Genomic DNA, 18,250 nt, shown 5'->3' with positions numbered 1-18,250 from the left:
GTTTATTCAATTCTTTGATAGCCGCAAGAAGGTGGCGTTTTCTGCAAAGTTTAATGATATTACGAAAACTTTGGCGAAATGCCGGGAAGCTAGCGATACCCAGGGTTATCGATCTTTCTGGAGCTTGATATTAGCTTAGAAGATGTAGTTCAGCGCATAAAAGCGTAGAAGCTCAGTCTTCCAGAGACCGACATGGCACAAGAGCGCGTACCAGTCCCTGAGTGGGCTATCGTTTGCACTGAGGTGTCTACAGCAGGCGATATAATCTGTGCTATGACGGCGGATGCGCAACCAGCCCCGAGTGCTGCCCAACCTGCCGGGCTAATCTCGGGCTTGTCCGGGCTCGATTTCACGCACCCGTTGAGCAAAGCTATCGGAATGACGGGTGCTGGCGAAGGAAACGGCTCTCGCCCGTCCGCGATGCTGGTGCTGAGCCTCCCCGCAGATCACAGCAGGCAGGGCACGGCCACGAAGCCGACAGTGGAATTGCATGCTGGAACCGCGGACCTAGACGCGGCGGAGAAGGGCGGTCATGGCTCAGACTGCAGGGAGCATGGCAAGGCCAAGGTGAGCGCCATGGGGCGTGCAAGCGATGGGCCAACATGGCGACGGGTGCAGCATAATGTACACAGAGCTTGGCAACGCAGTGCGGGGACTGCCCGTTGACGAGTAACTGAAGGCAACGTTGAATATTGACGTGTCGGGCTGCGTGTCGGGGCTTAGGAGACTTTTTGGTCACCGCTTTTATGTTCATATGGTGCCGTTGGGAGACTTTATACTTCGCGGGCAGCTTGAAGACTCGCACAGGTGCCACAGGTCGCAGAAACGCACTTCCGGCGCCTGCGCTCTGTGACTGACTCGTTCTCATGCGGCTTAGAGCTAGGGGCGGCAAGGGTAGCTTCGGCACGAGAAAATTTGCAGCCGCTAGACTTTTCGCCAAACCTCCACATCCTTCAACCCGCATACCCTGACTCACAAGCCCCCCCCCCCCCCCCTCCCGGTGGCCTCAGGCAATGGACCGCCCAACCGGCTCCCTGGGCGCGCGGCAATCCAGCCTCAAGTCACTGGTCCCGGAGCTGCCGGCCGCGTGGCAGGTGCGCGTATTCTGGTTACATGTAACGTGAGGGCTGCCGCGGCAATTCCCTGGGAGAGCAGGATGACGTGAATCAGGCAGTTGCCGAGGTTGCTGGCACGCCGCGATACGGTCTATGATGTAAGTTGGAAAGGATCTGCGATTGTGAGGTCCACCAGCAAGAGGTCCCATGTGAGGTCCACCAGCAAGAGGTCCCACCGCGGCACGGTGAAGCCTTTCCTGCAAGCTGACCGCCCCGCTCATCCCCCTGACCATCACACACACCACCCCGCGCTACCCTGCAAACGCAGCTGGCCGCCGGCGTTAGGACGCCCTCGGGTGGCGTGGGTTCCGAGTCGTCCGGCGCAGGCAGCAGCGACTGCTGCGGCGGCGCGCTGGGGCGGCTGTCGGGCGGCGGCAGCGGCGGGCCGGGCGTGACGCCCTGCAGCGGCGGCGGCTGGTGGAAGGCGGCGGGGCACAGCTTCGTGCTGGAGCTTAAGGTGGGGGCAGGGGCACGGGGCAAGAGCTTGTGCATGTGTGGTGCAGGCGCGGTGGGGTGGGGTGAGATGAAACCAATTTGGAGTACGGTAGACCGCGAGCCAGCACCCGACCCCTGCTTGCTGTCACATGTTTGCCACATGATGCTCAACCCACGCGCACCGCTCCTCATGGCCCAACCTCCTCAATTGTGGATCGGCTCGACCCCCTCATCGACCTCAATGCCCACAGAAAATCTGGGAGGTGGTTCGCTCCAAGCCGGTGGTGCTGTTGCCGGGATTCGTTGTGCTGGGTGTTCTGATGGGTCTGGGGCTGTGGGCAGTCATCGCCGCCAGCGACAACGAGGTGCAGAACCGCATGGAGGCGGCGCAGAAGGTGGGCGACCGAGGGGCTGCAGGGCAGCAGCGGGAGTGGGACGGAACACAGACAAGGGGTTGTAAGTGAAAGGGCACACGGGAGGGGGAGAGACGGGGCGGGGGGGGGGGGCAGATTAGCCGATCGGAATGACGGGGACGGGGAGCTGGGTGGAGGGCATGGCTTGCACGCGGCTTGGGGGGCTGGGCCGACGTTAGCGACGTTGGCGTGGGCGAGTGCACGCAGCTGTTGTGTAGAGGATGCGTCATTACGAGAAGACGGGGCAATCTTGGGCAGGGCAGGTCCCCGTCCCCGTTCCGGACCATCCAGGGACCGGAAGGAAACCGCCTGGTTTCAAGAGCCCCCAACACCAACCCTCCACCCCCGCAACCATGACCCGCACCGCCGCCAGATCGCCACGGACAAGGCGCTGTACATCCAGACGGAGCTGGACAAGACCTTCATGCCCGCCTACGTGGTCAGCGCCACAGTGCAGCAGGCGCCCTACTACTACCCGCCGCAGCCGCCGGACCTGTGGCAGCAGTACCCCAACCACTGGTACCTGGAGCACGAGGCGTTCGACCGCCTCAGCAAGAACCTTATCGCGCTCACGCGGGTGAGAGCGGAAAGCAACAGGGGGAACATTGCAGCGGAAAGGGGAAGGGCGAGGGGGGCTTCGTCCAGGCCTTGTGGTCGTGGGAGTTGCCTGGCTCTGACATGTCGTCCTACCCTGCTTCCCTGCTGGCGCCCCTACCCCAGGCCGGCTCGGTGCGCACGGTGAGTTCCATCCCGCACGGCTACATCCGCACCATGTACCCACTGACGGGCACCACGCCCGCCGATGACCGCAACTGGGGCGCCATCGGCAAGAACTGGCTCAACGACAGCGCCAACGTGGTGCCGGTCATGCTGTCGCTCAGCAGCCGTGAGTGCATGGGGTGGGGGCTGGTTGTTCGTAGTGTCACCCAAGGTCCACTCCTCCTGCAAGCAGTGGTGTGCCCGCCCGGTGCTTGCCCTCCCCGCCCGCGACCCCCCGACCTGGCCTCCGCCTCATGTTGCCGGTGTACCCTACTCACCGTTGCTCCTGCTCCCAACGACCCTCCCTACAACCTCAGGCAACCTGACCATCATCGGCCCCTACAACCTGACCCAGGGCGGCATAGGCATCGTGGGAATGCAGGCCATATTCGTGAACGGCACCCGCAACACCACATTCGACATCCCGCCGGGTAAGGGCACTCTGATTCTGAGCGCGCAGCTATCGATGGGAGCCCAGGACGAACTACGGGGATGACGGCAAGGACCGGGGCGCTGACCAGGGCGGTGCACTGGGCGAGCGCTGGCCAAGCACACATGGGTGCACGTGGGTGCGCAGGCGCCGCTGTCACCGACCCCATATCCACCCGCTCCCCCACCACGCAGGCCCGGACGGCTCGGACGGCCCCACCTCCTCCATCCCCGGCATGCTGGACCTAGTGTGGCAGCCGCAGCATCCGGAGGCGCCGCGTTTCTGGGGTGAGCTGGGCGCTCGACGCGCGTGATTGCGAGGTGGAATGGTGGGATGTGCCCGTCTTTAGCCACTCGGAAAGCGGTTGATTGGCAGCGGAGGACAGGAGGGCCCGGGCGCTAGGCGCCATCCATACGGATGCTGCGCCTTGCCCCAGTGACTCGCCACAGCATCGCACATGTCCTGACTAGCCATGCCTGGACCCCTACCCCCCAAACTCCCGCACAGGCCTGTGCACGGTGCTGTGCAGCTGGGACGCGCTGCGTGACAACGTGACGCACCTGCAGGACCTGGAGGCGCAGGTGGGGGCGGCGGCGGCACTGGGGCGGCGGGGTGGCGGGATGGGGCCGTGGGGGTGGGATGGAGGCATACGGTGGACGGACGGTGGTGCTGTTTCAGTACTCCAGCCGTCCATGAAAACCGGAGTGAATACTCATCAGGGGAGGATGCATGATTACGCGTTCGTCATGGCAAGCTGACAACGTGACGTTTGCGAGCTCGCCGTTGACTACTATGCACGATGTGCCACCTGTCGGTCTACTTCAAGGTGTGCCTAGTGCTCCAAGGTTGACGCGGCCCCCTGAATACCCCTGCGCCGGGTGTCCCGCTTCGCTCATTCCTGCAATCACTCATCCCTCGCTCCTCCCGCCGCCCCCGCTTCCTCTCGCATCCCGACACGCATCCCGGCAGGGCTACGAGTACGTGCTGACGCGCCCGCACGTGCCGCCCGGCACCGAGCTGGCGGTGGACTGGTCGGCGGGGCTGGACCCGGCCCGCCCGCCCGGCTTCGACGCCACGGAGTGGGGCGTGCGGCCGCTCATCTTCTACGACCTGCACCAGGTGGGGCTGGCGGAGCGGGGTGGTAGCCGTGCAGGCGTGTGTGTGTGTCTCGGCGTTCTGGCCACAGGCTATGTGGTGAGCAATATGCACGCGCATTGTTCCCGTCCCAGGGTCTCGTGACACACGCCGTCACGCCTCCTTCCCACCCCCGTGCTGTGCGCACGTGCACACACATGCTCACACACGCGCACACAGTCCCTGAACGACCGAGGGTGGGCAAGGAGAAGGACCGGGACTGGTCGCCGCGGAGCAACGGCGCATGCGTTGTAGTGCCCGGCTGACCGTCCTCTGCTGCACCGGTCCTCGCTCACCTCCCCCGTTTGGAACTCACATCCCTACCACTGTGTTCCCGTTTTCGTCTGTCGTTTCCGCTTGCCTCCTCCTGCTCAGGGGCTGGCGAACCCGGTGGTGACCAAGGTAGTGCTGCCCAATGTGGAGTGGACGCTGTACGTGACGCGCACGGAGGGCTGGGTGCCCAGCTGGCGGGCGCCGCTCATTGCCATGGTGGGGGTGGGGCGGGGTAAAGGGCATGTTCGTCGGGATGCGGATGTTCCAGTAGTGCGCGAAAGGTGGGAGCTCGGCGCCGGGTGGAGGGTGGTCGTTGCGGAAGCACTTAGTCGACGCCCTTTCCTAACTTCCACACTGCAGGTGGTCATCGTGTCGGTGGTCCTCAGCATGCTGGTGTTTGTGGTGGTGGTCAGCCGCGTGCAGCAGCGCCGGCTGCTGCGGGAGGTGGTGAGGGCGGCGGCGCAGCTGGCCTGCACCACCCGCACACTGGAGGAGGAGAAGAACCGCATGCAGGTGCGCGGGGGACCGCGGCGGAGGGAGCGGCTAGAGGGGTACTTAGGGTCAGGCATGTCAGGTTGGAAGGGAATGGGGGAGGTGGGGATTGCGGTAGGGCTGTGCAAGGCCGCGGCAGGTGGGGCTTTGTTTCGGACGGGGTTTGCAGGTAAGAACGTGTGTGGGCCCGGTACATCCCCTGAATGGCATCACGTCGCGCCGCACCCCACAAATTGAGTACACATCCCCGCCCCCGCCCCCTCACCGCCATCACGATCATGGCCCCGTATGGTACCGTACGCAATCACTCGTCCGTGCCTTCCCGCCCACCCCGCCCACTGCTCCAACTACGCAAGCCCGCCCTCCCCACCCCCACCTTCCTTAACTAATCATGAATGTAACCCCACCCGCCAGGCACTGCTGGCGCGCCACTACGACCTGATTGACCTGCTGGAGGGCGGCGTCGGCGCCGTCGCGGCCAGCATGAACGGCGCTGCAGGTGCGCGGTTGTGGTGGTGCACCGGATACTCGCCAGATTTTGTGTGTTGGTACGCGGTGTCAAGGCTCGAGGACCAACGTAGTGACCCAGCAAGAGAGCTGCGTTGTGCCGGTGGGGCCCGTGTGTCTGTCTGTTGGTGAGCAGGTGGCAGCGGTGGCAACAGCGCCACGGACGACGGCACGCGGCGCAACCTGGACATCCTGCGCCAGAAGATGCTGCTGACCGGGACCAGCGCGCGCCGCGAGCAGCTGGGGGAGGCGGAGCAGGTCTGTGGATGGCTGGGGTGCTGGGGATGGCTGGGCGTAGGGGTGGCTGGGCGAGAGCGGGAGTGCTGCAATGCGGAAAGTTTGGGGAGGGAGCAGGGAATGACGGCGAGGTTGACCGCGCTCTTCGCCGCATGCCCCCTCCTGCAACATCCCTCCCAGCTGCTTATTGTTTTTACATCCGCCTCCTCCCACCTGCCCGCCACGACCGCTTGCAGGTCACCATGCTGGAGATGCTGGGCGAGGGCACCTTTGGCAAGGTGTACAAGGGTGAGTGCCGCGGCGGAGCGGGCCGAGCGGGAGGCCAGGTGGGATATGGCGGCCGGCCAGTGGCAACGCCGCGGAGCGACCGCGCAGCACGTGTGCAGACATGCATTCGCCGGCCGCCATCGCCACGGCAGCCTAAGCATCTCGCGTGCTGTGTGGCCGGCACAGGCTTGTGGCGGGGGACGGAGGTGGCGATCAAGACCATTGTGCTGCCGGCGCGCATGAGCGGCAAGGAGAAGCGCGAGAAGATGGCGGTCATGGAGGCCGCCATCAGCAGCGTGAGTGGCGCCGTGGTAGCATGGTTTGTGATGGATACCGGGGGCGTGGAATTGGTTGGATGGTTTGCATGGGTGGTGCGCGTGCCACATGTGCCTGCGTGCTGTGTCAAAGCCTCGACGGCTGAAGCCTCTGTCCATGCGTCCAGCGTTTATTCCCACCAAGCAACCACTCTACCGGGCGACCCTCCCTGCCCCGCAGTCGCTATCGCACCCCAACATCGTGCAGACCTACACCTACCACATCCGCCCGCTGCGGGACTCCTCCGCCCTGCCCCCCAGCACCTCGGCGCCCGGGCAGGGGCTGCTGGGCGGCGGCACAGGGGCGGGCCAGGCGGGGGGCCAGGTGGCGGGTCAGGCGGCAGGTCAGGCGGGCGCGCAGGGCTCACAACCGGGCGGCGGCGGGATGGCAGTGGTGGCCAACGGCCTGGAGGCCGACGGCAACGGGGCCGGCGCGGCAGTCAGCGCTGGCCGTACACAGGTAAGCGCGACAGCGTCTAGGAGGTGTAGGGCCGAACTCGCTTCACGGGTGACATTGGTATCGCGTATTGTGTTGGGGCCTGCACCAAGTGTTTCAAACCGGCCCACCCCAGGTGCTGGCGGACCAGGGCGCCATCATGATCGGCTCCCCGGACTCCTCCTTGTCCGCCACCGCCTCCGGCCTGGCGCCCCTGCAACCGCCCGGCAGCGCTGCCGCGGCCGCGGCGGCCGCCGTGGCTGCCGTTGGGGCCGCACCCGGCGTCACGCCCAATCGGGGCGTGTCGCTAGCGGACCCCACGGGCGGCGCGGGCGGCGTTGGTGCTGGCGCCGCCCCCTTGGGCCCGGGCGCTGGCGGCATCCACAGCTGGGAGGTGCAGCTGGTGCTGGAGTACTGCGACCGGGGCTGCCTGCGGGACGCGCTGGATGCCGGCGCCTTCTTCTCCGCGGAGGGTGAGCGCCTGGGGCGTGGGGAGGCAGGGCCTGGGTGGGTGGGCAGGGGGGCTGCGAGCATCCAGCGTGGGAACCAATGGATAAGGCAGGAGGGGCTGAATGCCGGGTTCAGCGCCCGTGTCGTGTGTGCAACCCCGTGCTGCGTTCCGCATGCGTTTCTATGCTTGCTACCGTAACGTTTTCTGCAACCCTTAACCCCCGCGCTCACCTCGCCCCGCACCGCATGTTCACAGGCCTGAACTACCCCGCCATCCTGGACACGGCGGCTGACGTGGCCAAGGCGCTGCTGCACCTGCACCTCAACGACGTTCTGCACGGCGACCTCAAGGCAACCAACGTGATGCTCAAGAGCAGCGGCGGCGACAGCGGGCGGGGCGTGGTGGCCAAGGTGGCGGACTTCGGTCTGTCCGTGCGCTTGGACGCCTCCGCCACACACGCCTCCAACATGTTCCAGGTGCGTGCGCGGCTGGTGCGCGGAGCGGTGTCGCCGTGTGCACCGCATGTAACAAAGGGGAGGGTGCGAGAGGCGGCAAGAAGCGGCTGCAGAGACGTGCCATGAGCCGCGTAGGACTAATCACGCTTCACCACATCCTTGCAACACGCCACTCACCAAACAAACACGCCCGCACGCACAGGGCTCGCTGACGCACATGGCGCCCGAGGTGATGCTGGCGGGCCACGTGTCGCGCGCGGCTGACGTGTTCGCGTTCGGCATCACGCTGTGGGAGATCTTCACCAGCGGACACCCGTACCGGGGTGAGCCGCAGGGCTTGTGTTGGTGTGGCCTTAGTCAGGCCCACAAGGGGACGGCGAGGCCCGAGCCACCAGGGCATGATGGTAGTGAGCGGGTCTCCATTGCAACGCCGGGCTAGTGGTCGCACAAACGGCTGCAATGCCAAACACCTTTGAAGGGAGCACCCTTCGACGCCCTCCGCCCGCTGCAACCACGGCCTGGTCACCAGGCACGCCCGGCGCGCTGCTGGGCCACCAGACGTCCAAGGAGGGCCGCCGCCCCGTGTTCCCGCTGGGCACACCCGCGGCCTTCAAGGGCCTGGCGGAGAGGTGCTGGGCGCCAGAACCCGCGGCGCGGTGAGAGGGAGGCCGGCAGCAAGTTGTAATTGGTGGCGGGGCGAGTGGTGCTTTTGCCCTGGATTTGGGCCTCGTTGTGCGTTTCTCCCGTTTAGCTTCAACCAACGCATCACCGCCCTGCTTTGCCCGCTTCCTCCCTCGCACTGCAGCCCCACCTTCAACGAGATCCTGGACACGCTGCTGCGCCTGCGTGCCGAGGTGCCCGGGCCCACACCCGCGCTGCAGCCCTTCGCCTCCCTCACCAAGAAGATGGCGGCGGCCATGCAGGGCGGGGCGGGAGGAGGCGCGGGAGCTGGCGCGGGAGGCGCGGCTGCGCCGCACGCGGCCGCTGCGGGTGCCATCGCGAACGGCGGCACATCAGGGGCAGGGGGCCTGACGAACGGCGGCGGGGCAGGAGGCGGGGGCGGGCTGGGTGGCAGCCTGTTCGGCTCCATATATGGCAGCGGTGCGGGCGGACTGGCGCCACTCCCCAAGCTGAGCCTGGGGCTGGGTGGCGGGCCGGCGGTGAGTAGGGCGCGCGTGGCCGGGGCTGGGGATTAACGTAGGGTGCGCTACCAACGCTCCACCATGTCTGGTCACCGGCAACTGCTGCCCACGTTACGCAACCCCACCCCGCCCCGCTGCAGACGGTGCATGTGGGCGGCCGCATCCTGAGCTTGTCCGCGGCCATTCACTCGTCAGACGTGGTGAGCGGTGTGCACTCCTGTGTATGTGCTGACTGGGAGACGGTGAAATGCAAATGCTTGAACCAGTCAAGTGCTTATCTGAGCCCTTTTCGTCCCTGCCCGTCCACCTTCAACCTGTTGACCCCCTCCTGCTCCTCCCTCGCCTCCCTCTCCGCCGCTGTCGCCACCTGACACCCGCAGCGCGGCGGCTCCTTCATCGGCAACGCCAACACGCTGGAGACCATCGACGAGGAGAACCCCGGCATGGACGGCCATGGGGCCAGCTCCAACAAGCTGCGGCCGCGCCTAGCCGGTGCAGGAGCCAGCGCGTCTGGAGGCGCAGCGGCATGCGGCGCCGGTGGCATCAACGGCAGTAACGGAACGCCGCCGCCCGGCTCCTCGCTCACGGCAAACGGCAGCAGTGGGCCGCTGTTGGAAGTGGAGCTGGCCGGCCTGCCGCCGCCGCCACCCGGCGCCGCCAGCAATGGTGGCCCCATGCCGCACGTGGCGGTGGCCATGGCGCGGTTGCACCGCCGCAGCGCCGGCAACAGCACCAGCTCAGGGAGCAGTGTTGGGTTGGTGCTGTCATCGCTCGACGCGCCCCAAGCTTGAGCTGCGTGGGGAGCTCGCGCTCTATTGGACTGCGGACTTGGATGGATGTGGAATGCGCCCAAGAGATTGTAGTGTGCTGTGCAGTGTGTCAGCTACTGCCTTGAGTCTGTGTCTGCTGTGTGCTATTTACTGCTGTGTACACGCGGCCGCCCTAAGCATGTATTGCATGGTATAAGAACACCTGGGCGCTGCAAGCTGCTGCCTGTTAATTCACATGACGCCACTGGCTACGTACAACATCCGAACGATGGGGCGCGGTGAAAGAGCTTACTAGAGGGGACTGTGAGGCGCGCCCACAGACGACGCGCGGGACTGCGACAACAGGGCATACATGGTCGCACGTCTTGGCGTCAGGCGGCCTATCTTCAAGCATCAAGGAGTTTACGTTTGTTACGGTAAGCTATTACGAATGAAATGCCTGGGCACGCACCTTGGCTGCGCGGACGCGTGCATGCAGCGTGGCCTGGATGACTTCGCAAAGGAGGTAGCGGGGCGTCATACGCGGTAATCCAGTAAAGTACAATGTAGAGGGGCATGAGGGGTCGTGGCTAATAGTAGCAGTATTCATCATACGTCATCCCATCATGTCTCATCCTGAGGATTGTGAATGCGTAGACATCTTTGAGTAGGGTCGGAGGCATTTGAGGAGAGCCCCTCGGAATCCGGAGCCAGTAGCCAGTGGCTATGTGGACGTGTTGAGGATGCAATTGTTGCGCTTTGCAAGAGCGCACGGGGCTCGAGGAATAGGCTTACCATGCAACACAGTTGACTGGTTGCCGTGCATTACAATGGTCTTACCATGATATGATTAGCGTGGCTGATTCATCCTCAGTTCAGTGTATGGAATTGGCTATGGGCTGGCTTCTGATGCAGCGTGCGTGGACACATGGAAAGGGTGGCAGCACCAGCTGCACGCGAGAGACGAGGTGGGCAGGTAGCGACGGGCATGTATGTGAGGGGCAAGCGGCAGGTGAAGGTTCTCACTGTTCCGCACCAGTGGATGTCAATTGCGCAGGCTCCTAGCAGCTGCTGAACAGCAACAGTCGGATGCGCGTGCTCGTGGGGAACGCCTGCAAAGCAAGCGTTGGGTTGGCAGTGTTGGCGGATTAAGGTGGCCCAGCGGCAGGCACTTTCACACGGCCCTCGGGACTGCTCGTGTCCCCGGTCCCTCTCGCCTTCTCCGGGTCTCGCTTCGCTCCGTGCGCTCAGCCCAAAATTGCAAGTCCTTGCCGTTTCTTTTTTAGAGTATTTCCTTGCCGTTTCTTTTTCAGAGTATTTCAGAAAAGTGGGCTGCGCCCACGCCACGTCTCCAGTCTGAGGCCGCAAGCGTCTACCTCATCTCCCGGACATAGACGGGGTCGGTTCGTACAGGCACGGCGCGCCATGCGCCCATGCGTCCAGCCACGGCCCGCTGCCAAGCACAAGCGCAGCCACCACAGGGCAACCAAACAGCAGGAAATCCTCTAGCCACAACACTCCCCACTGCTGCGGCCTACTACATATCGTACTGTGCGGCTATGCTCGGAAACATTCCCTTGGATTGCGTAGGATTGCGGTAGAGGCAAGTGAACCAGCGAGGCATGCAGGCGAAGGCAGATCATGGTTGAGCGCAAGGAACTACCGATATCGAGAGACCCATGCCGCACAGGGATGACAGGCTAGACAGGCACAGGCGGGGAATGCCCACGCGTCCAGATCTAGTAGGTTGTAGAATGCCCGCCGGCGCGCTGTACTTGGCTTGGCACTGCACAAAAATCATGCACCCCAGGCGCAGCTACCACCTTCTCCACCTCTGGCAGGTCAACTGGCAGTATCAACCGCTGCGCCGTAGCGGCCTCCATCCAGCAACCACAGCTTGCCCACACGCCAGAAACTGACGGAACTGTGCTGCGCTATGATTGCCGGCAAAAGATCACTAAGTAGACAGTAAGGCCCTCCTCCTTGCTGGTCGTCCCGTCTCTCCCTTCCAGGCAGCCGTCAGTGGCAGCGACGGAGACTGCAGCATGGAACTGTGACAAAAGCCGTTCGAGGTGTGGCAGGAGTCAGTGCCGCAAGCGTTCCCTCGCGTGCAAGTCAAACGAAGCATGTAAGCTCTTCAACTGCTACTCACGCAAGCGTGCACGCCCTGGCCGGCTGTGTCTCCCGAGTCGGGCGGAGATCGGGGAGCCTCCCACCTTCCACCTTCCTGCGCCCTGGCCCTGGAGCCCAGCACTTTCGCACGCCATTCTCTCTGACTCTCTGTCCCGCTCTCTTTAAGCACCCCTTCGTAGCATGTCAGGCGGCACAGTTACGACGGACCTGGAGCCCGTGCCTCTCCCCACATGCCCGCCAGCCCGCAGCACCGGGAAGGCGCGAAGCGTAGGAGGCCCAGCTGGTACCAATGACCGGCGCCCCCTTTTGCGCAAACTCAAAGAAGCGCAAACATAGGCGTTTCCGCATATGGCGGTTGGTCAACCCGAACTGAACGTGCCCGAACTTGCTTGTGCACTTGCCCACACGGTACTGGCAGTTGTTCCATTCGTGGTCCGTCAGCCCTAATTTGCATGCCCTTAAACTCAAGACCCCAGGTAACATCACCAACATTGAACACCATAGCCCCAACCGCCTTGCATGCTCTCCCTCAACCGTGTTTGGGCGATCGCGGCTGGTGGTACTGCTGCGGGCGGGGCGGCGGCGGAGGGGCTCCTGGGGGAGGCGGCGGCGGCGGCCCGCCCCGACCTCCCGGTGCAGGCGCCACGTAAGCAGCGGCACTTGCTGACGGCGGTGGTGACGACGTCAGCACTGGCAGCCGGCGGCTGCTAGTCGAGGACGAGGAAGCCCGCGGCACACCATCAGCTGCTGCGCGCGCACCACGTCCAGGGCGTGGGGAGTGCTCGCCTCCGGCCTGGGCGCCGTCCTCCGCACCGGGGCTGCGGCTGTGACTTAGCGCCATTCGGGGCTCACCGCCGCCGCCCGCGTCGCCGACACCATAACCGCCACCGTAGCCACCCCTTGCGCCTCCATTGTGGCCGCTGTAGCTGAGCCCTCTGCGCATGGAGCTGTTCCTGTGACCACCTATTCCTTCTCCTTGCTGCTCCCGCGGACGCGGAGCGTACTGATGTTGCTGCTGTGAGTACGCTTCATATGAGCCAGCGTAAGCGTCATGGGGAGACGGCCCAGCTCGGTGGCTGTAGCCCTGACGCTCGTCATAACCGCCGCCATAGTCATTGCCCGGCGGCCGCTGTCGCGAGCTCGAAGGCGGTGGTGGTGAGGAGTCATGGGTAGTGCTGGGCTGGTAGTTCGTTGGGTGGTGGCGGCCGCTGGTGCCGCCGCCGGTGGGGCCGTTGCGGCTGTCGAGGCGGTAGTCGTACGGCGGTGGCGGCAGTTGCTCCTGAGGCATGTGGGCCAGCGGGTTGACAAAGCTGCGCGCGCCGCCGGCTTGGCTGTGGGATCAGGGCGGTGACGTGATCGCGGGCAGGAGTACGAGTTGAAGGCAAGATCAAGGAGGACAATTTAGCTCTCCCAGCCCACGCCCTGCGGTGTGCAGACCTACCCACCTCTTGCCGCCGGCCACCGGCGAGCTGGGTAGCGGTCCCTGCTGAGCCCTGGGGCTGTAGCCGTGGCTGTAGCCGTTGTGGCCCTGGCCCTGGCTGTAGCTGGGGCTGCGGCTGTGGCTGTAGCTTGGGCTGCGCCCCATCGTGGCCAGCTGGGCCGCCATAGCCGGGCTGGCGTCTGCCCCCAGTGAGCCCAGAGCGGCGAAGTCCAACATGCGATTGGATCCAAAGCCATGACCGCCGTTGCCGTACCCGCCGCCTCCAGCGTCGCCGTTGCCGTACGCATCACGGCCGTTGCTATAGCCGCCGCGCCCGCCGCCGCTGCCGTAGATGCCGTAGCCGGTGGCCGCGGCGCTGTTTGCCTTGGATTTGGCTTTGTCGCCCTTGTGCATCCACCAGCTCTGTAGTTACCGTAGTGCAGGGTAAGGAGTGACGCGCAATCCGTGAGGACGGGAGGAGGTTGGGGCGGTGCGCGATGTACCGATGGAGGCTATGCGGGCACCCTGATGGTTGCGTGTACTATGTGTGTTAGAGATCACAAGGAAGCTAACACGCACGACTATGTATGCGATTTTGTGTGACGCTCACGGCAATGCATGGGCTTGCGTATGCTCCAGTCCGGGGCGAGGTGACGTCATTGTATGGAAACGTGTGCCGTACGCACGTTGCTCAGGACCGCAAGAAAGGGACAGGGCGCATGACACTGAGCAGAGCACGGGGCACTGGGCAGAAGTGGGGTCCAAGGGTTCTAACCCCTACTTGGAACGAAACCCAAAGGAATAAAATGGATTCTTGCTGCATGGGCACCAATGTATGTATATGGTGAATGGTACGGGTCGGGCAGGCCCCTACCTTGAAGAAGTTACTCGGTGGGGGCTTGGGCATGACGGGCGGCCAGCCGCCGCCAGGGATGCCGCCAGGGCCGCCCGCAGCCAACACACCCGCCGCGGCGCCATTCACTGCTCCAGCTGCTCCCGCGGCCGCACCGTTGTGGTACACATGATAGTAGTGTGAGGCACGGGCCTTGCTGCTGCCGCCGCCTCCACCGCCTTTGCTGTGCCCGCCCGCCTTGGCAGCGCAGCGACGCTTATACTTCCTGTGATGTGGATGGACGGAGGTGGTGAGGTGTGCATGGGCTCATAGTGGTCGCAGCGTGCAGGGCAGGCAGCATCAGGGCACGGCCCACGTTGCGCTGCCGTCGCGCCGCACATGCCCCACACGGCACACGCCCCCGCTCCCCCAAACCCCATCGGACACCCTGTCATACCCCGCCCAGGTGCGCTCATCCCCAACCGCGCACCCACCTGTAGCAGTAGAACAGGAAGCACAGGGAAGCGACCAGCACCCCCACCGACAGCGCGATGGTCACCGACATGCCAGTAGTGGTGCCCAGCCACACCCACACCACTGCAGGGGGCAGGGCCGGTGCGGGTTGCGGGTGCACCGGGGAGATGAGGCACGCATGGCGGAATGTCAGGGCGGTGTGAGGATGTGGGTGCGGGATTGCAGTCATGGTCTATGACTCCTGGTACATTCATGTAGCCGACCACCCGCAGCAGGACACACCGTTCTGGCTTCCACTGCCGTCGTTGTTTGCGTTGGCGGCGGTGATGATGTCAACGGTGCGATTGCGGGCGGTGGAGACGGAGCCGGCCGGCACACACCACTTGGGCGCGAGCAGGTTCTGTATGGAGGTGAAGGGCAGGACGTCGCTATGGCGTATGGGGGTTTGGGAGTGTGCTCATGGCCTGCATGCTGAGGCCAGGTGGGGTTGAAGTGAGGAGGGTCGGGGCGCAAGGGCGCGGCCAGGTCGTGACGCTACTTGGGCACACAGGGGCAGGTTATTGGCAGGGTACAAACAGCCCCCTTTGCTACGTGGTACCGTGATTGCGGGCAAAGAACCTGCCCCCGCCCGCCCCTACCGAGTAGTCTGAGGCGTAGCCGGCGTCGCAGATGCAGAAGCAGTTTCCCGGGCCCAGGATGCCGTGGCCGTTACAGTTGCCCGGGTTGGAAGTCGCGCAGTTTCCGATGAGTTGGGTTCGGTTTGTTGCGTTGGTCGCGGGACCTGCTAATGGGATGCTGCTCCAGTTGATGGGCGGAAGGGGCGGCAGAGGCGGTCGGGGCGGGGGTGGCTGCGACATAGGGGGGCGCGAGTGGGCGGCAGAAGCCGGCAGGGCCAACCACACCCACGGTGTTCATGTATCCATTCTACTGTGTTGTTGGCTGCTAGTTATGAAAGGTGGGTGGAATTCCGGTGCTAGTTTGGAGAGAAAAGGAAGAGACACGAGCGAGCTGGGTAGGTCTCCAAGTTCAGACTCCAAGCGGGCAATTGTGTTATGGCGATGTGACGATATGAAAGCATTAAATCAAGTGCGGTCAGCTTGAGGGGCGTACAATTGGTGAAGGGCCAGGCTCGCGGCTCTCTGTCTCCCAGCTCCCCATCGCGTGCGCGTCCGAATTCACTTTCTGTCTCCCTTGCCCTTTGTACCACGCATGCATACCCATTCTATACCATTACAACACTACCTCTTTAAAATGCTGACAGCACGCCGATGCGTGGCAAGTCCAACATGTGTCACAGACTTGTGCATCTCAGGCTTGTTGACTCGGTTGCATAGCTGGGAAATATGTCCATCACTTTCTAAGCCGATCTCGTCACTCCAGTTAGACGCGAACGCTGTCGTGGAGGCGCCAATCGCTATTAGAGTCTTGCGCAAGGAGAAGCGACTGGAGCTCGCGTACGCATGCGGTGGCAAAATAAGCTTGCCTGCAGAGCTACTTCGCGTCTGCAGCCCTAGCGCGGACACCAGGCGTGTCGATCCTCGCACCGGCATTACGCGGGTGCGCGAGAGTCTTCGTCTTTTGCTTGCTTGGGTGTCCAATACGGTGGTTTATGCGCAGGCGTAGGGTTGGCACCATCGACTTGCGGGAGAATGGATAAATACCACCAGGGGTTTTGGGGGGGGGGGCTTTGGACACGGGCGGGCTGGGGTGGCTGGAAGGTGCGATTACCTCTCGCGGGGGAAGCACCGACACTTTTTCAATGAAACGTGGTACCTCTCAACTGTTCGCTTGCGCCAGGTGGTAGCGGGGCGGCGGCACGTGGGCATCATGCGGGTGGAGCCATTGGGCAACTACGCCATACGGTGCGGCTCGGTGATGGCGTGGGGAGGAGGGCCATGGTGATGGGGTGGAAGGGGGACATGCGCCCGTGTGAACTTGGGAGCAGGGCAACGGTCGCAATATGATGGGAAGCAGGCAGGAGAGCGAAGAGCGGCAGGGTGGCAGCTGGGTGGCCATAACCGCTTGGCCGAGTGAGGACCGTGCGGGGCGGTTTGGTAGGATAGAGGTGGTGTGCCATGGTGGCGGTGGTGGCTTACTCACCTCTTCTTACTCGTTGGGATCGGGCATGTAACCCTCTCCTCGCCGCTCTGTCTCCCTGCCTCCCACGCACGCAGCATCCACTTCGACGACCTTCACGCCAGCGGCATCTTCACCTGGGACTATCTGGCGCACCTGGGTGGGACCGGCAGGTGCGGGGCCGGGTTAGGTTGGCAGGTGCGGAAGCGGGGTGGTGTTCTTGGTCCTTTGTCGTACTGGTCGTGGTAATGGGCCCTCGGCGGCAAGGCGAAATGCAGGCAGGAAAAAGCCTGGGTCGGTGGAGGGCTAGCCAGCGAGAGTGATTCCACAGGCACAGCACATACACACACGCTGACACATGAAGTCCATCTCCACCCGCTCACAACCTCATTCGTCCTCACACCTGTTTCTGTGCCTGCGCCTGTACCTGTGTGCCCACCTCAACCCAACCCGCAGGTGGCCCGCCATGCGCGAGTACCTGCGCCACCTGCGTGCGGCGGGGCTGTCCCGGGACCCGAGCCGCAAGCCACCGCAACACCAGCAGCAACAGCAGCAGCAACAGCAACAGCAGCCGCAGGCGGTGTCCAGCCCGTGCGGCGGCGGGGCTCACAGCAGCAGCACGGATGGCGGCTGAGCAGCGGCGCACAGGCGGCGCTCCCGGCCAAGTGAAGACAAGTGCATGCGCAACAGCCATGCTGCGCAAGATGAGGTACCGCGTATGCCAATGCTGATTCCTGCCACGCTCGGGCGGCGAACAGCCCATTCCTGACACGGCAGCAGCTTCCGGCAAGGGCTAGAGCCCGGGCGCTTCAGTCGATCCGCTGCTTGCACAACTCGGGTGTTACCTTGCGCTCGGGACTTGGGGGCCTACCGGCCAGTGGGTCGCCAGCCGCCAGCCGCTCCACCCGCTGCCGCCCACCCTTGAACCGCCGGCACCAATCGCCGTTCTTGTGACGCCGTCAGCGGTGCGCACACAAGGCACGTCCGACAGCGCAGGCGATGCATATGTATAGATAATGCACGAAATGCTGGACTGAGGGTGGTTTATGACTCAGATAGGGCAGACAGCATGTGCGGCGGGTTGGCAAGCCCAGCGGCTGACTGGTGAGCTGGCAGGAAGTCGGAGTTGTTTTGACCATCTGCAGCAAGAAGCTCAAGATGAACGGGCACAGCCCATGACAAGCCGTATTGCTGCTCTTCTGCATCCTAATTCTGCGTGACGTTGACGATGGAGGCGGCGGGTGACCGCTGGGGTGACCAGTCGTCAATTGCGCAAACGAGAAGAGGGGGCGGGGGGGGGGGGCATCCTTTGGCCATCCTTGGTCGATCTCTTGGTCGAATCCACAAATCCAGCTGTCCGATTTGGGAAATGGTCAATTGTCACATGACCGGTCGTATCCTGCTACAACTCAGCGTACCGTATCCTTGTCGCGAGGGGCCCTCACCTTCGAGCTTACTGCCGCTTGAACGAATGAAGGTGAGGCGGCAGCGAGCACATCAGTTGGCACCAGGGACACCCCTGCTGGATAGTTGGCACTGGCAACGGAGGTTTTGGCATCGCACACCCAATAGCACGCGCGTTGTCTGTCAGCAAGGCGGTCTTCTGGCTGCTGGTGAATGAGACACCGCCACACAGGCCGCGGCACAAGGGCAAAGGCGCGCAAAGAGGCGGACAAACAGCAGCAGCACTGTTGCTGGCTCTGCCG

At 63.9% G+C, this 18,250-nt stretch overlaps 3 protein-coding genes across 3 annotated transcripts; 2 read left to right on the top strand and 1 right to left on the bottom strand.

Annotated features, from left to right (window-relative positions):
- The first annotated feature begins 8 nt into the window (after window positions 1-8).
- CHLRE_09g413400v5 (uncharacterized protein) lies at window positions 9-10,884 on the top strand. Its single transcript, XM_043066328.1, has 24 exons — window positions 9-567; window positions 1,011-1,094; window positions 1,384-1,572; window positions 1,802-1,945; window positions 2,337-2,540; window positions 2,684-2,849; window positions 3,040-3,153; window positions 3,347-3,439; window positions 3,660-3,733; window positions 4,122-4,271; window positions 4,662-4,775; window positions 4,920-5,072; window positions 5,466-5,550; window positions 5,695-5,816; window positions 6,032-6,083; window positions 6,249-6,358; window positions 6,558-6,836; window positions 6,949-7,285; window positions 7,519-7,739; window positions 7,921-8,041; window positions 8,248-8,374; window positions 8,524-8,878; window positions 9,001-9,060; window positions 9,241-10,884. The coding sequence occupies exons 1-24, from the start codon at window positions 379-381 to the stop codon at window positions 9,649-9,651; spliced, it is 3,954 nt and encodes a 1,317-aa protein (XP_042921624.1). The 5' UTR covers window positions 9-378; the 3' UTR covers window positions 9,652-10,884.
- A 2-nt stretch (window positions 10,885-10,886) lies between these two features.
- Window positions 10,887-15,538, bottom strand: CHLRE_09g413350v5 (uncharacterized protein). Its single transcript, XM_043066327.1, has 6 exons — window positions 15,107-15,538; window positions 14,751-14,868; window positions 14,489-14,591; window positions 14,037-14,280; window positions 13,188-13,585; window positions 10,887-13,073 (listed from the first exon to the last, which is right to left on the bottom strand). The coding sequence occupies exons 1-6, from the start codon at window positions 15,323-15,325 to the stop codon at window positions 12,272-12,274; spliced, it is 1,884 nt and encodes a 627-aa protein (XP_042921623.1). The 5' UTR covers window positions 15,326-15,538; the 3' UTR covers window positions 10,887-12,271.
- A 140-nt stretch (window positions 15,539-15,678) lies between these two features.
- On the top strand, window positions 15,679-18,214 carry CHLRE_09g413300v5 (uncharacterized protein). Its single transcript, XM_001696757.2, has 4 exons — window positions 15,679-16,025; window positions 16,266-16,330; window positions 16,643-16,717; window positions 17,001-18,214. Exons 2-4 carry the CDS (start codon window positions 16,296-16,298, stop codon window positions 17,176-17,178), a joined length of 288 nt encoding a protein of 95 aa, XP_001696809.2. The 5' UTR covers window positions 15,679-16,025; window positions 16,266-16,295; the 3' UTR covers window positions 17,179-18,214.
- Window positions 18,215-18,250: the final 36 nt, after the last annotated feature.

The sequence above is a fragment of the Chlamydomonas reinhardtii genome, chromosome 9 (genome assembly GCF_000002595.2).
Source record: "Chlamydomonas reinhardtii strain CC-503 cw92 mt+ chromosome 9, whole genome shotgun sequence".
Taxonomy (NCBI): Eukaryota; Viridiplantae; Chlorophyta; class Chlorophyceae; order Chlamydomonadales; family Chlamydomonadaceae; genus Chlamydomonas; species Chlamydomonas reinhardtii.
Note: the sequence above shows the minus strand (reverse complement) of the source record. Positions and strands in the feature narration are given on the sequence as shown.